The sequence below is a fragment of the Trachurus trachurus genome (genome assembly GCF_905171665.1).
Source record: "Trachurus trachurus genome assembly, chromosome: 13".
NCBI classification, from domain to species: Eukaryota; Metazoa; Chordata; class Actinopteri; order Carangiformes; family Carangidae; genus Trachurus; species Trachurus trachurus.
The window spans coordinates 35,846,666-35,860,882 of NC_139892.1; the positions used below are offsets into that span (position 1 = coordinate 35,846,666).

At 41.9% G+C, this 14,217-nt stretch overlaps 2 protein-coding genes across 3 annotated transcripts in view; both read right to left on the bottom strand.

Moving 5' to 3' along the window:
* LOC310995689 (lissencephaly-1 homolog) overlaps positions 1 to 8,300 on the bottom strand; it is a 52,861-nt gene extending 44,561 nt beyond the window's left edge. Inside the window, exon 1 of one of the 2 annotated variants that reach the window (XM_083984808.1) lies at positions 8,118 to 8,300. The gene's annotated coding sequence lies outside the window, so the exon portion shown is untranslated. Of the gene's footprint in view, positions 1 to 7,938; positions 8,075 to 8,117 lie in introns of those variants that run through there. The other variant, XM_083984809.1, reaches the window with a different exon arrangement.
* A 2,318-nt stretch (positions 8,301 to 10,618) lies between these two features.
* The window catches only part of cluha (clustered mitochondria (cluA/CLU1) homolog a), a 38,580-nt gene continuing 34,981 nt past the window's right edge, over positions 10,619 to 14,217 (bottom strand). The window contains exons 25-27 of the mRNA XM_083984495.1: positions 14,052 to 14,186; positions 13,883 to 13,956; positions 10,619 to 12,855 (exon numbers count right to left, since the gene is read on the bottom strand). Of these exons, the coding sequence (XP_083840621.1) occupies positions 12,729 to 12,855; positions 13,883 to 13,956; positions 14,052 to 14,186 (336 nt within the window). The 3' untranslated portion in view covers positions 10,619 to 12,728. The remainder of the gene's footprint in view (positions 12,856 to 13,882; positions 13,957 to 14,051; positions 14,187 to 14,217) is intronic.

The following is a 14,217-nucleotide window of genomic DNA, read 5'->3' on the forward strand; positions in this document are numbered from 1 at the left end:
CTGAAGGATGTAAAATACTTTGCCACTACCACTGATCTTTGGTCCAGCCGTACATCTGAGCCATATATGAGTCTAACAATTCATTTCATTGACGAGGAGTGGGCTCTACACAACAACTGCTTACAGACAGTATACTTCCCAGAGGACCATACTGGGGAAATCATCAGCCAGGGGCTGGAGGATGCACTCAAATCCTGGGGGCTTAGGGAAGACCGACAGGTGTGCATCACAACGGACAATGGTGCAAACATTGTCAAGGCTGTTTCTCTCAAAGGCTGGTCTCGGCTGCAGTGCTTTGGTCATCGGCTGCACCTTGCCATTGGTAAGTTCATGATGATGTGTATATATATATATATATATTTAAAAGTTCATAATGATATCAAAGAAAAGACTTATGCCAGCACTAAATTTTCAGCTCTTTAGTAAGTTCATGATGATAGATGTGTTTAAAAAAATTAATGATGATATCAGAGGAAAGACTTATGCCAAATTCATTTCATTTTCAGCTCCAAGTATAGCTCAGTGTAATGATTCATATTCTTATACATTGTTGTCCATAAAGTTGGAATAAAATGTAGTATATTAGTAGTAGTATAGTATATCTGGGACTCAGTAGCCTATGTAATTATTGCACCTGGTCAAATGCAATTACTGATGTGTATAAATAGGAATAAAAATAGGAATGTGTCTGAAAACAAAATTATTTCAACTTTAATAGTAACAGTGTACATTCTACATACCTCAATAAACCAATGTACAGGCTATCACTACTGATAGGTGATGATTTCATTATTATAACTAACATTTTGCATCTAAGATGTATTAGAATTAAAAGTTTATTATTGTATAACTGTACTCAACTTAAATTGAGGAAAGTGTGTGTAGTCTAATTGGTTTTCATATCAAGGATGTCATGACAATATTATGATTTATTATTATTATTAAGACAGAAGCTAATTTTTAAATAATACTTACCTTTTTTTCATCTACAGAGCGAAGTGTGAAAGACAAGAGAATAGAGAGAGCCATGGGTGTGTGCAAAAAAGTGGTTGCTGCTTTCTCATTCTCATGGAAGAAGAAAAAAGAACTAGCAGCTGCACAAAAGGAGCTCGACCTACCTAAGCACCGGCTGATCACAGAATCACCTACCAGGTGGGGTTCTCGCCATGCAATGGTAGCACGAGTACTGGAGCAGGAGAAGGCCATTTCTAAGGTGTTATCTGCTGATCGAAAAACAAGGCACCTGGCGCCCTCATGGCAAGACATTGAGGTCTTGGAGTCCATACACAAGGCCCTGAATCCACTTGTTGAGTTCACTGATGCCCTCTCTGGTGAAGCACATGTCAGTGTCTCTTGTGTGAAACCTGTCCTACAGCTCTTCAATACGGAGGTCTTGAAGCCAGGAGATGATGACACAGAGCTGACCAAGGCCATCAAAACAACCATCACCACATATCTGAATGAAAAATATGATGATGCTGCCACTGATGACCTCCTTAACATGGCGTCCCTTGTTGATCCTCGGTTCAAGACCCGCTACATCCAAGGTGAGAAGGTAGAGGCTGTGAAATCCAGAGCAGTGGCACAGATCCTGGGCGACTGTCAGAGCACACCGCAGTCTACTCTCACACCCAGATTGGGCGGAGGCAAGGCAGATGCTGCAGCTTCAGCTCCACCAGCCAAAGTGCAGAGGAAGACACTGGGCAGCTTTTTCAAGAAGTCCTACTCTGTTCCTACCTCTACTCTAACAGAGAAGCAGGATGTGGAGGCTGAACTGAACAGTTACCTGTTGGCTCCAGAAGCGGACAGTGAGACCAACCCCTTGGCATGGTGGAAAACCCACTTCACAACATACCCCAGAGTGAGCCTCCTGGCAAAGCGGTATCTGTGTATTCCTGCCACCAGCTCACCCTCGGAGCGTGCTTTCAGTACAAGTGGCAATATTGTGACCTGCCACAGGGCAGCTTTAAAGCCAGATGTGGTGGACAGACTTGTCTTTCTGGCAAAAAACCTGTAATGGGGTAAATGATGTTCACCAGTGCACAAGATGTTGAATAACTGTGACTGGTTTATTATGTTTACATATTGTGCAATTTTGGCTCAGATCTTTCAGGTAGTATTTGTGCCAGGGCATATTTTTGCATTTTTCAGTACCTCAAAAAATCTCTGGGAGGTGAACCAGTGCAATGGTATTATAGTGGTTTAGTTTTTACTACTGGTTTTTAGTTTTTTTTGTCTTTGTTTAGCACTTTAATGTGTCAGAGGGTGTGACCCACATGTTTACTTAGTTTGGTTTTGTGCTGCCTCTACAAACCTACCTCTACAAATATTTGAGATTATTTAATAATTGTTTTTTATGTTGTTTAAGTTGTTGTTTTCAAAATCAAATACATTGAAAAGTGACCAGTCACTTACTTGTTTGCACTTGTTTGAAAGCATATAAAACTCTTTATGAGCAAAAGAGCACTGCTCTATTTTCTTTTGCCAGTTGTGGGCCCTGCTGCTCTCTTGAGCAATGGAAAGATTCATACAATGTGGGAGTGTAATGTGAATCCTTTGTCTGTATGAAGACCGTAACAAAAAAAGTTGTGCTCATTATTGGAAGGCATATTATTTATTTTTTTATGTTATTAAACTTTATTATAAAGTTTCAGTGAATCTCTTGTTTCTTCAAGCTTCGGGATGTCCCTCACACTGGCAGCATCTGCAAAAACTACATATCGTGATAAGAATCGAGATCGATCAATATGGAAAAACATATCGTGATCACATTTTTTTCCATATCGCCCAGCCCTACCACACACCCAGCTGAACCACTGAACACTGCAAAAGAGAAACTTCTTTACAAGATGTAAATCCCTGATCACACCGAAGTGCACCGTGAGTCCAACATGTGCCAATGACGTACAGTAGCGTGTGCCAAGTTTGAAGAGGAAAGACCGGTTACAAAATCGCTTCCTCTCCTCTTCCTATCGTTCATGAAGGACGTTAACTTGACACAGCAACTTTCAATACCCGTGTCATTGATAATAGAAGACCACTGAACATCCCAACTAGTGTGAGCTGTGGAAGTGAGCAGCACCAGTCCAACCTGTACCAATGTTATCGTGTGTGAAATAAAGTCATGTACTGCTGCCACTGTCATCGCTGTATATATCCATATCCATTCATGTGGACGACTCCCCTCTCTGCCAATCTCACTCCTGGCTTCACGTTTGCACCATCACATAAACCAGGCTACTTGTGCTCCTGTCTTGAGTGAAGGGGGAGGGGCTGCAGCATTGTGCATCAATAACTCTACCGGGTGACGGTCAATAACGGGTATGTGTCTCCTCATGAACTGTGAAGTAGTGATGTCAATTTCATTTCCGGTACCAACAGGTTATCTGTCTCCATCTGTCTCTATCAAGTCTAAACTGTAATGAACCACACCCACGGTCTATGTGTTTTATTAGGTTGAGCAAAAAGAAAACACTGCATATTTCAACTAACTGAATCAGGAAAACCATGTTAGTAAACACCACAGTCCTTTAGATGGTATTACACCTAGTAACAAACTCAATTTGCAGAGTACATGTAAAAACACAGAAGCTGGCCAGCTGGGCAACAAGTCAACAACTTTACAGTACTCCACATGCCAAATATGACAAATGGTATGTGTATGACATTTCTGAATAATCAACACTTGTATGTCTGAACAAAGAAAACACACCCTTCAGGAATCCAGAGCAGGAGGAAGACAAGACAAACACCTAACGTCAGGGGTCAAGAGTGTGGAGAACGGTGTCACAGCGGCTCGTCACAACACATACCATGGTTTGACAGCTCACGCTCTGATAGCATCACTACGTCATCATGCTCTTTCAAAACCCAAGTGTCTCAAGCAGCTGGAATCTGGAGTGACTTCATCCTACATAGGCTATCACCTGTGTCCCAGGAACGTTACATGACAATCACACTTGACTGTCTGTTGTTAAACTACACAGAGCAATTCTGACAGGTTGAACTGACCCTTAGAATAAAGACAAAGCTGCACTAGTCCTTATGAAGGGACATCAAAGTCTTGTGTGCTGGAATTAGGTCAAGGAAATGACTATTGCTGTTTCAGATGTATTCCTTTGTAGTTTACTGATACACGTGGGATGGATAAACATTAATGATGCAACTCTGTAATGAGCCTGTTCATCAGAAGGTGGAAAATGCTTTTAAAACATTAGTTACAAGAAACCTCAACTCAACAGGGAGAACTTGTGATAGAGACTTCTTCTAACCAATGGGACTAAAAGGCTGAATACTCTGTAAATTATATCCAGTTTGTGTGAATGGTTGTCCTGCATAAAAAGCTCCCTGACACAAATCCTCCATAGAGCTTCATCACTGGCTGAGGATGAAACAGAGTGAACATCAGACTCAGCTTTCTATCTGCAGCCATTACGACCTGTTAGGTGTGTGTGTCAGTCATGCCGGTAACAATCAGCTAACCTTAGTCAGTTTCACTGCTGGTAAAACAACGGCTTTCATCTGTGGATGTTAAAATAAAAGGATATTCTAATAGCACAGCAAAAAAAAAAAAAAAGCAGCATGCACAGATGGAAGGATTGCATCTGTACAAAAACTAGGACCATGATCACATAATGGGAAAAACAAACAACTTCCAATGCCAATCAAATGTCCAGGCCTTCATCCTAGGCTTTGGTCAGGTACTATTACATTTAAAGGTTTGTAAGACACGTTAATGAAATTTAATAGAGGTCAGCAGACTGAACAGTTCCAACAATTAATCTGCAGCAATAAGATATTTTATGATCAGAAACAGCTTAACTTGAACACTGTCGACATGCATCACATTACCTTCATGTATTCATTAACAGGCTGTTTTCACAAAGTCAAGTTCATGTGATTTTATACCCGAGATAACTTGTATTCAAATGAAAGTTACATAAGGGGGTTTTATCAGTAAACTATGAACATGATAAGCTTGTTAGTCATAGTATGACATTATTAATGCATTAGACTGAAGATAACTGCTGCTGTGCCAGGGCCATGCCGTCAGCAAAACAGGCTAACAGGCATGGACGGTACAAGTTGGACGGCCATCGCTACCAGCCGAGCACGGCTACGGGCCAGTGGCCATATCTGATCATTACTTGTGGTCAACTAGCTGTGTGCGTGTGACTGACACTGACACGTATCAGTGTGCAGCAGCAACATGACCCAAATAAACAGCAAGAAATAGATAAATTATGAACATAGAAATAGTGTGAGGGCCACATATGTTACACTAGGTCAGGAACAACGTAACTGCATATTTTTAGTTGCTAAAATCAAAAACATCTCACACATAATGTTGCCTAGCCCTAACACTACAGTATGATATAACATATAAGACCTCAAGTAGCCTATTATCACTGTAGCTTCTCATGTCTTTTCAGAACAACCAATGCTTTTTAGACTTTCAAGACACCTGATACCTTGTAAACTGATCATTATCCGATGGAAGACTCCTTAGTGAGCAGAGCCAGCATGACAGAGGGACAGCATGTGGAAGCAGGACAGTAAAACCAAGTCCCACTTGGCACCGAACAAGATTTGACATGACATGATGTCAATCTCTCCCAGGGCATTAGCTTCATGCAAACAAGTTAGTAATTTAAATTACCATGGCTCTAAATTCAGACTGTATGTACAGAGAACCAGATATTGTTGCCAAGTATATGAATCATGCTCCTATCAAACCTTTCAATTCTCTAAAAGCTAGCACTTGGCAACCGCTGCACAATAACTTGTTGCTAAATTTAGCCTCAGCAGCTTGTGAACAGTGCAGCATTATCAAGTGTTTTTTTTTGTTGTTTTTTTTAATCAGAAATTACAAGTGTTTATCCAAACAGTGTGTCAGAGTGGTCATTTGGAGGTTGACCGGCAGCTGCTGTTGGCAGCTGGTCAGTAACGACCAGTCATCTAGCTGGTGGGCAAACTGTCCAGAAGATAAACCTCTGTGCAACCGCCAGCTCAAGGAAGGAGGGCGATGTGTACGGCCGTCCCACAGACCGACCGCCACACATCTCACTCTCATTGTCTGTTGACTTAATAATGAAGGGGCTGTCTCGTTGCCACAACTATTTTTGCTCCTTTTATGGAAGCAGCTCTAACAATCCTCTCATTACTCTCGTTACTTTAACAAACAAAAAAAACAACATCTACAAAAACACACTTGCAACTGCTACAGCTTGCTATGGCAGTGTGGCCATTGCTGAAAGCACTGAGTGGAGGCTGGCTGCAGGGATGAATGTATTCAAATAAACCTCTGATAAACCCAGGGACTAACTAAGAACGCTTTCAAGTAAAACCAGCTGACTGCATCCGCTGGCTCCTGCAGTCACTACTGGAGAAATGAAGCATGTCTGTATTTTACAAAAAACAGAGAGCTGTTGTTCTCATTTTAGCTTAGTGGCTCTACCACACACATTTCAAACTACTCCATGTGAAATATGATCAAATAAGCTACAGAACTTCGTCATACTGTGATACTCTTGTCAAAGACAACATCCATGTTGAAACAGAGTAGTAAACCATGCACAGAAACATCCTAAACTGAGAGGAGACACTCACATTCAACCAACTAGGTAGCAAGTCATTGCACACCCCTCCTTAAAATGATTGTATTGAGTAAATTCAGGTCTCAAACACAAACTCTTACCTGACAGTGGAGCACAGTGTTTCATATTCACATCGTTTTCAAAAACAAGCTATTTCAACAATATCCCATAATTATTCCGATGTATTTACAGAGAGGCAGTTCCTTAGAGGCGTGGCTGGAGAAAATAAACCAAGGACCCAGACTAACCGAATCCGGAACAGGCTTAATTGAAGTTACTGAGGAGGGGAAGGGGGGATTTGTTTGTCGTGCAGTGCACAAACCTGCAACCGACAACCTGCATTCATCCCTGCGTAAAAAAGCCCACTGAGGGTCCACACAGTCCTGACCCGAATCACTCAATCATACATCCACACAACGAGACAGAAAACACTCAGATTAGACGCTGCAGCTCGAATAAACTCTGCTCCACCCTGATTTTCTAAGACCGTGCCAGAAAAGGGAAAAAAAAGAAAAAGGCCAGAGATGCTGGGAGGGAGCTTCAGCCCATAGCATCCTCCAGTAACGTTATGACAGCTGAGGCGCAGTGGAGGAAAATATACACCCCGGCTGACTGAAAACACGCCATGTTAGTTAGCTGACTGCAACGGAGGTAATGTGATGTAGTTTCAGCTGCAACGACGATGATGATGTGTGTGCACAACAAGCAGCACACGGCGCAAACTGGATGACGACTGTCATTTAACGCCCTGTTGGAAATGCTAACACGGGACATAACGTTAGCGGCGATACGACGGTGAACGAGACGTTATCAACCAACACGTTGACGGTAATAAAGTGGTGAAAGCAGCCGGTCACCGATAACGGAGCTGTGCGGGGTTTTGTTTTTAACCAGGTTGGCTGGGTCTGGTCTGCTGCTGCTGCTGCTGCTGCTGCTGCTGCTTGGCACTGTGCTAATTACTGGTTATTAACAACTAACTTGGGAGAGACAGCAACCAGTGCAACTGTAAGTTAACGTACGCTGACGTGCCCATACCAAACCAAACACGTCGACATAACGTTACTCCCCTGGCCCCCGGTAGTTAATGTCGGTAACGTCGGTAACGGTGTTGTTGGTGCTTAACGTTATCTTTAGCTAAAGTTAACGTTAGCCAAGTTAGCTTCAGGGAGGAAAGTTAGGACACCCTCTCCGGTAAAAACTCTTATCGTGCATCCAAGCTCGGGTAGCGACAGTCGGCCCGTGCTGTGGTTAACGTCGGGGGGCTTCGTTTTATCAGTTAAGAGCGGAGGATTGTCGATGTGTGTAAGTTATCCGTGGATAAACTCCGCCGCCGACACGGTACCTGCTGTTGCTGCTGCTGCTGCTGCTGCTCCGGTCCGAGCGGCCTGTCCGCCATTTTGAGACACAGAGCGAGAGGAGGCGCAGACGTTACAGCCACATCGTCATTTTTCTCCACCTTTAACGGCCGATTCCTTCTCCCCCCCCCGGCCGGCACCCTGACTGGAAACTGTCTGAACTCACCCTTTTGTTTCTGCCCGTCAATATCCCCGACCGACTCCGACGGTAACACGACCCGACAGGGCGTGAAATGTCCTGCTCCAGAACAAGGTCTTGTGATGTGGAGGTGAGCTGCTGTGTGTCGTCTCCGCTGCTCCGCTGCCGCCGCCGCCGCTCGTTTCCTCGTCGCCTACCGCATTCGCCCACTGACGAGAACGCGCACGGACGGACCTCGCGTTCACGGCATCTCGTGTACGCGCACGTCCTTGATAGAAAAAAAAAAAGTTATACGGCTTTTTTTTTTCTCTCTCTCTCTCTGTTAATTTTTACGTAGCTTCTCGTGGTTTAAAAATTCTGAATTGGTCCAATGGCGGGATTATATTTTGACACATTAATGAACTGCATATTGATGATGAAAATCTTTATCCTTCCTGTGTGATATATATATGAAGTATGAATGGCGAATAAACAAATTAAAGGTGTAGCTGCTACCGTATTTATAACCCTAATTGCCTACAACCATTGATGCAGGTCCAGGGCCGTTGCTAGGAATTCTGGGCCCCCTTAAAGAATACTAGAGTGGGCCCCTACCCCCTGACTTTTCCACTTTTTTTTTCTTAGACCACTTCATTTTTTATTTAGCCTACTTTGTTTTGATGCTAATGCAGCATTACTATGAGTATTAGTCAGGGTCTTATGCAGAATAATTCAGTCATACAAAGATTAGACTACTGGGGTTTTTATGGGCCCTACTGGGCGCTGGGCCCCTAGAATTATCATCACCTTTCTCCCCTACACAACGGCCCTGTGCAGGTCTATAGAAAACAAGACCATGAAAACAGGCAAGTAAAAGTCAGGGGGTCTAATTCTGTACATGCAAGAAGAGGTCTGGATTGTAGACTAATACAGAATGTTGAATGTGATCTAAAGGTCAGAGAGGTATTTGTATTTTACTAGTGCTTTCATTGTATACTTCATACTTCCACTCCATTTATCTGACTGTTATAAGTAGGCTACTAACTAAGTAGGCTAAAATAATAATTTACCCACAAAGCTCATCAGTCCATGGAATATGATGCACTCATATTAAATCCCCTAAAAGTTTATAAGCACTTGAAATGCCTCATCACATTCACCTAGAACAATAACACACTGTTTGGCCCTGCTTCTGCTAAAGTCAAATTTTGAAAATCAGAATCATCATTGTTCCACCACTGGCTACTCAGGAGTTACCAAAACAAAGCTTTTACTAGTTTTGTTTTATTATTTTTAATATAAAGTATTTGATTGTTTAGTAAAGAAGAACATTATACTAAATAGATAGATACCACACATCAAGGGAAGCAGACTCAAACACTTCAACTAAGAGCCCCCCTTGTGAAGAAGAAATTTTCATCAACTGGGAAAAAAACAAATCCAAATCATTATGGACATCACACAGACAATTAATGCAGTATGACCAGTGCATAGCAAAGTGTTTGTTATTTTGAGATAGTTTTTTTCTTCAACGCTTAAGAACTGGTTTCCCCTCACAAAACTGTGCTCATAGAATAGATTAACCTTTAATAGCCATTTTGTACAGTACCCATATATCCAGCAATTCAATATATACTTAATCTTTTCTTGTGTGCAATTGTAATTTCAGATACTTAGCAACCTGAACACAATCCCAGTAACTGCAAATGGTTTATTTGCTAACGATGTGTGAAATAATATAAACTTAAAAGTTAGTTTTACCTAGTCCTGCCACTAATATCCCATATACTTTAACAGCGTAGCTATTTATTAGGAAGAAATGTTATAGTAAACACAAGCTCAAGTTAGACGTCTACAAGTAGCACTGTGTTAAAAGGCCGTAACCGAGCAATATAGAGCATCTCTGCAGACAAATCATTTGATCATTCTCAGTGAGTTTATTCTATATCATGAACTATTAAAATACCCAAACAATAGACTCCTTGCTGTTAGGATTTCAACAGGTTCAGAACATGTTCAACAGGTAGAGCAGTCTTTATTATTTTTTAGACATCCAACTGATATTCTGCAAAATAAAAATGCTAAAAAAAAAAATTTAAATTTCCCTCTTTTTAAATGGTCTAAGTCAGCTGAAGCCATGATTCTATTTGTGTGCATTTGCACTACAACATCTGTCATTTAGGTCAATGCATTTCCTTTCTCAATGAGACAAATGTTAGTGTGCCACCTTATGGACACTGTGGGTACTGTTAAGAGAGGGAGATTTGGGCAGCAGGAAAAGAAAATAAAGAAAATAGAAAAAAAATAATAATAATACAACAAACCCATGGGGGGAAAAAACAAAACAAAACACATTTTACCATGATAAATTGTTACGTTTTTACCTGTTATCACCCTGCTTCAATTTAGAAGCATTAACAATAGGCACAAATCACACCACACTCTACTCCTGATGTTAAATGTTCAGGGAGCACACTCAACAAAATCACTGTCATGACTTCATCACCCAGTCTCATCCTTGGTTTTTCTGTTATATATATATATATATATTTATATATATATATATATATATATATATATATATATGGCTCCCTTATTAGCGGGCAGATAATTCAGCTTGTACAGTCAGTAGTCCATGATGAACGTCTTGTGCCAAGTAAAAACTGCATATTCTGAAAACAATCAGTTCCAGCACCATCTCTCTATTGCTTTAATCACAGAACATTTAGACACGGCAACAATTAAGTAACAAATTGCCATGGGGAGGGATACATTGCATGTATACAAGCGCAAACAAACCTTCAGTCTTTTTTGGTACATCACATTGAGGCAGCCATTCTCTTGTCCACTTTTGGTGATGCTGTAAATATGTTAACACATCCTAACAGCACGAGAAAGTGCACTAAATACTGCTCAGTGAACAGACACTCCTGGCTGATTTTTCTTTTTCTTTTTTTTTTTTATGTCTCAAGTTACATATGAAACGATGACGTGAACCAATAATGGGAAAAAAAAAACCAAACAAACAAAAAAAAAACACACCCAGCAACAATAAATCACTCGCTACTGCCAATGTTGAGCACCTGTCTGACAGTGAGAAGAGGTTCATTTCAATACCAATTCATACAGAAAACAGATCGACAACATTGGTGGCCATGAATATTTTAAGGAAAGAGGCATCAGCCATCCAACAGCTTTACTATGCGTAGAAAAATAAAACATCTGGAAAGCCAATGTTCGCTTAGCCTCTATTCAAAACTATGCAGCAGCGGAAGCAGCAACAGCCCTGGCCGATGAGATTTTTCCATTGGGACTACACAAAGACACACGCACTGTCACACATACAAACATACATGCACATAATTTTCTTTCAATGTGTAAAAATAGAAGGTTGAACACAGCTTAGTATATAGTTTGATATTCTACTGCGTAAAGTGGACGTTTCCTCAAATCTGCTTTTTTTTTTTTGTTTCTTTCCGTTAGCATCAGCCGAGTACCTGTCAAAGTCCCATAAAGATTTATACATCTTTTTCCCACCTATACATTTTCTATAAAACAGACATGGCTTAAATTAACTGATGAGATCCATAGGTCTAAAATACCTTGTTCATTCTCCTGTGCACCTTTACAAAAAAATCATTATATTTACTAAAAACAAAAAAGGGAAAAAAAATACAGCAAATAAAAAAATAGTTGAGAGCGGACTAATTATTTGCTTGCCTGAAGAAAACTGGAACCATTGGACACAGCAGGCACCCACCTGGGATGTCTCAAGTACACATGATAGAACCATTAAATGAATTGATTAACCATTGGGGGGGGGGGCATTGCTAGAGTGATGGGCGATGGCTCGAAAAAAAGCCACCAAGAGGGGAATTTACATTCTGAAGCCCCCGTTCGGAAAAAAAAAAAAAAATCTCAAATTGATTGACTGTATTCTGGTCTTAGTGCACAGTAGAAAGTACCCCTGAGTTCTAGGACAGGGTGTAGGTGCTTTATCATTGACAGCACCTTAAAGGGGGGTGGGGGAGCCACATGCCGGCCGGGGGCGGGTCTGGTCTTCAAGGCTCTTTGGGGAGCAAAAAAGAAAAAGAAAAAGAAAAGTGGTCCGGGGCTAACAGTGCTGTGGGAGAGTTTGGAGCTGAGAAGAAGAAGCGTTACCTGGGGGGTTATGTTACAGTGGATAAGGCTCTGGTATACAATGTCATGGTCATCCTTGGTCTCCCTCGCCTCGCTGCAACCGCCCTCTCATTTATTATTAATCATCATGATTCTAAGCAGCTAAAACCTCGGGTGACGTCATCACCAGGTTCATCGTGGGCCTTGGGATTATTCACATTGCACGTTAACGTTGATTCTATATTCTCGTTTGCACTCTCTCCTCCCTCCCTTCCTTCCTCCCTTCCTTCCTACCTTGTAGGAAACTCCTGCTCTGTATTCCTTTGTCCTACAGTTCATACAGTTTGTTCTCTGATCTGCCTGCTCCCGTCCCCTCCCCCCCTGTTAATTTCAATGCTGATTTTTAGACCGCTTGGTTGGTTCTCTGGGGTCCACGGGCCCAGTGACGAGGCCGTTTTTTCCTCACATCAAACCCCCCCCCCTCCCTCCCTCCCTCCCAAATAGCAGAAAGTAGTTGTGCGTCAAAGGATTATTTCTGGATTAATCGATGGGAATTTTGTCTTCTAGTTCCAGCGGGCCGTCCTCGGTCGGCTCGTCGCCTTTCCCCAGCTCCTGCAGCAGCTGCCGCCTCTGAACCTCCGCCTTCAGGTTCTCCAGATCCTTTTGGCTGAGAAGAAAAACAGAGAGGATCAGTGTTGGACTCATCTCAACTTTCTGTAGAGGAAACCTAAACATACTGTAGCTTGACCATTCAAGCGGAGCAGAGCCGTGAGCTGCTCAGAGCTACGCTACGGAGGCTCATGGGATTTCTTGGTTTCCCTCATCAAACTCATCAAATACACAATCCAACAACTCCACAACGCTCTGGTGGACAAGTTGTGACCTGCACATTCACCACGCTATGAGATAATAACACAACGTTATGAGACAGAGTTGTTTTCGAGGCAAATGCAGAGACTGCTTGCTGAAAAACTGCCTCCGATGGGAACACGCATCAGCGGTTTTGCATGAATTTACCTTGAAAACAACCCTGTCTTGTAACGTTCTGTTATTATCTCATAGCGTGGTGAATGTGCAGGTCACAACTTGTCCACCAGAGCGTTTTGGAGTTTGATGAGGGAAACCAAGAAATCCCATTAGTCTCCGTAGCGTAGCTCTGAGCAGCTCACGAACCTACTCCTAAAACTATAGAGATTATGGCAATGGGCCAATTTGCCAAAATGTTGAACTATCCCTTTAAAATATTAATTTTTGCTTACTTATAAATTCTCAAATAGAAGCCCGGGCTTTTATTTGCTTCAACTGCTGAACTGACCCGGCTTATATTTAAAACAGACATCGATATAGGACAGACTTTTATTTAATTTTGAATAAATCTTACGCTCTGTAAAGATGGAAAATAGCTACTGTCAAATCATTCTGTTACTGTTGAAGAGTAAGAATAGAAGGAAAGAGTCGAATCCAGAGCAACATTCATTTAGAGAGAAAATAGAAATAGATCCAGCTTGTATTTGAGACCCGCTTTTATTTACTCAAACCTGTAGCCAGACCTGGCCGGTATAGGTGACCGGCATCTATTTGAGACTTTTATTTGATAATTTACACCATGTTGTAAGTAGCTGTTGGATACCTTCAGGTGTTCAGGGTATTATGAATGACCTCCTACATACTTGTGACCCTCATTCTGACTCTACCTGAGAGGTATAAAGATGATGCCATTGATGATGTTGAGCTGCTCCAGCACGCTGGTCATGCTGGGGGCGGTGAACTGCAGGATACAGGAGAAATAAACATCAGTACGAGACATTAATTGTGCATCGGATGGAAACATAAAAACATGTCTGACTCGGCTCGGTCGGTCACCTTGAGGGGCATGATGCTGGCGTTGGAGCCGTTCTTATAGATCTCATTCATGGTTCTCTGCAGAGCCACGGCCTGCTGGGTGAGATACTTCAGGTACTCCGAGCTCTCCTTGGTTTTCTCATGTGCCTCGCCCATCTGAGAGGAGAGAAGAAAAAGAAAGACTGTG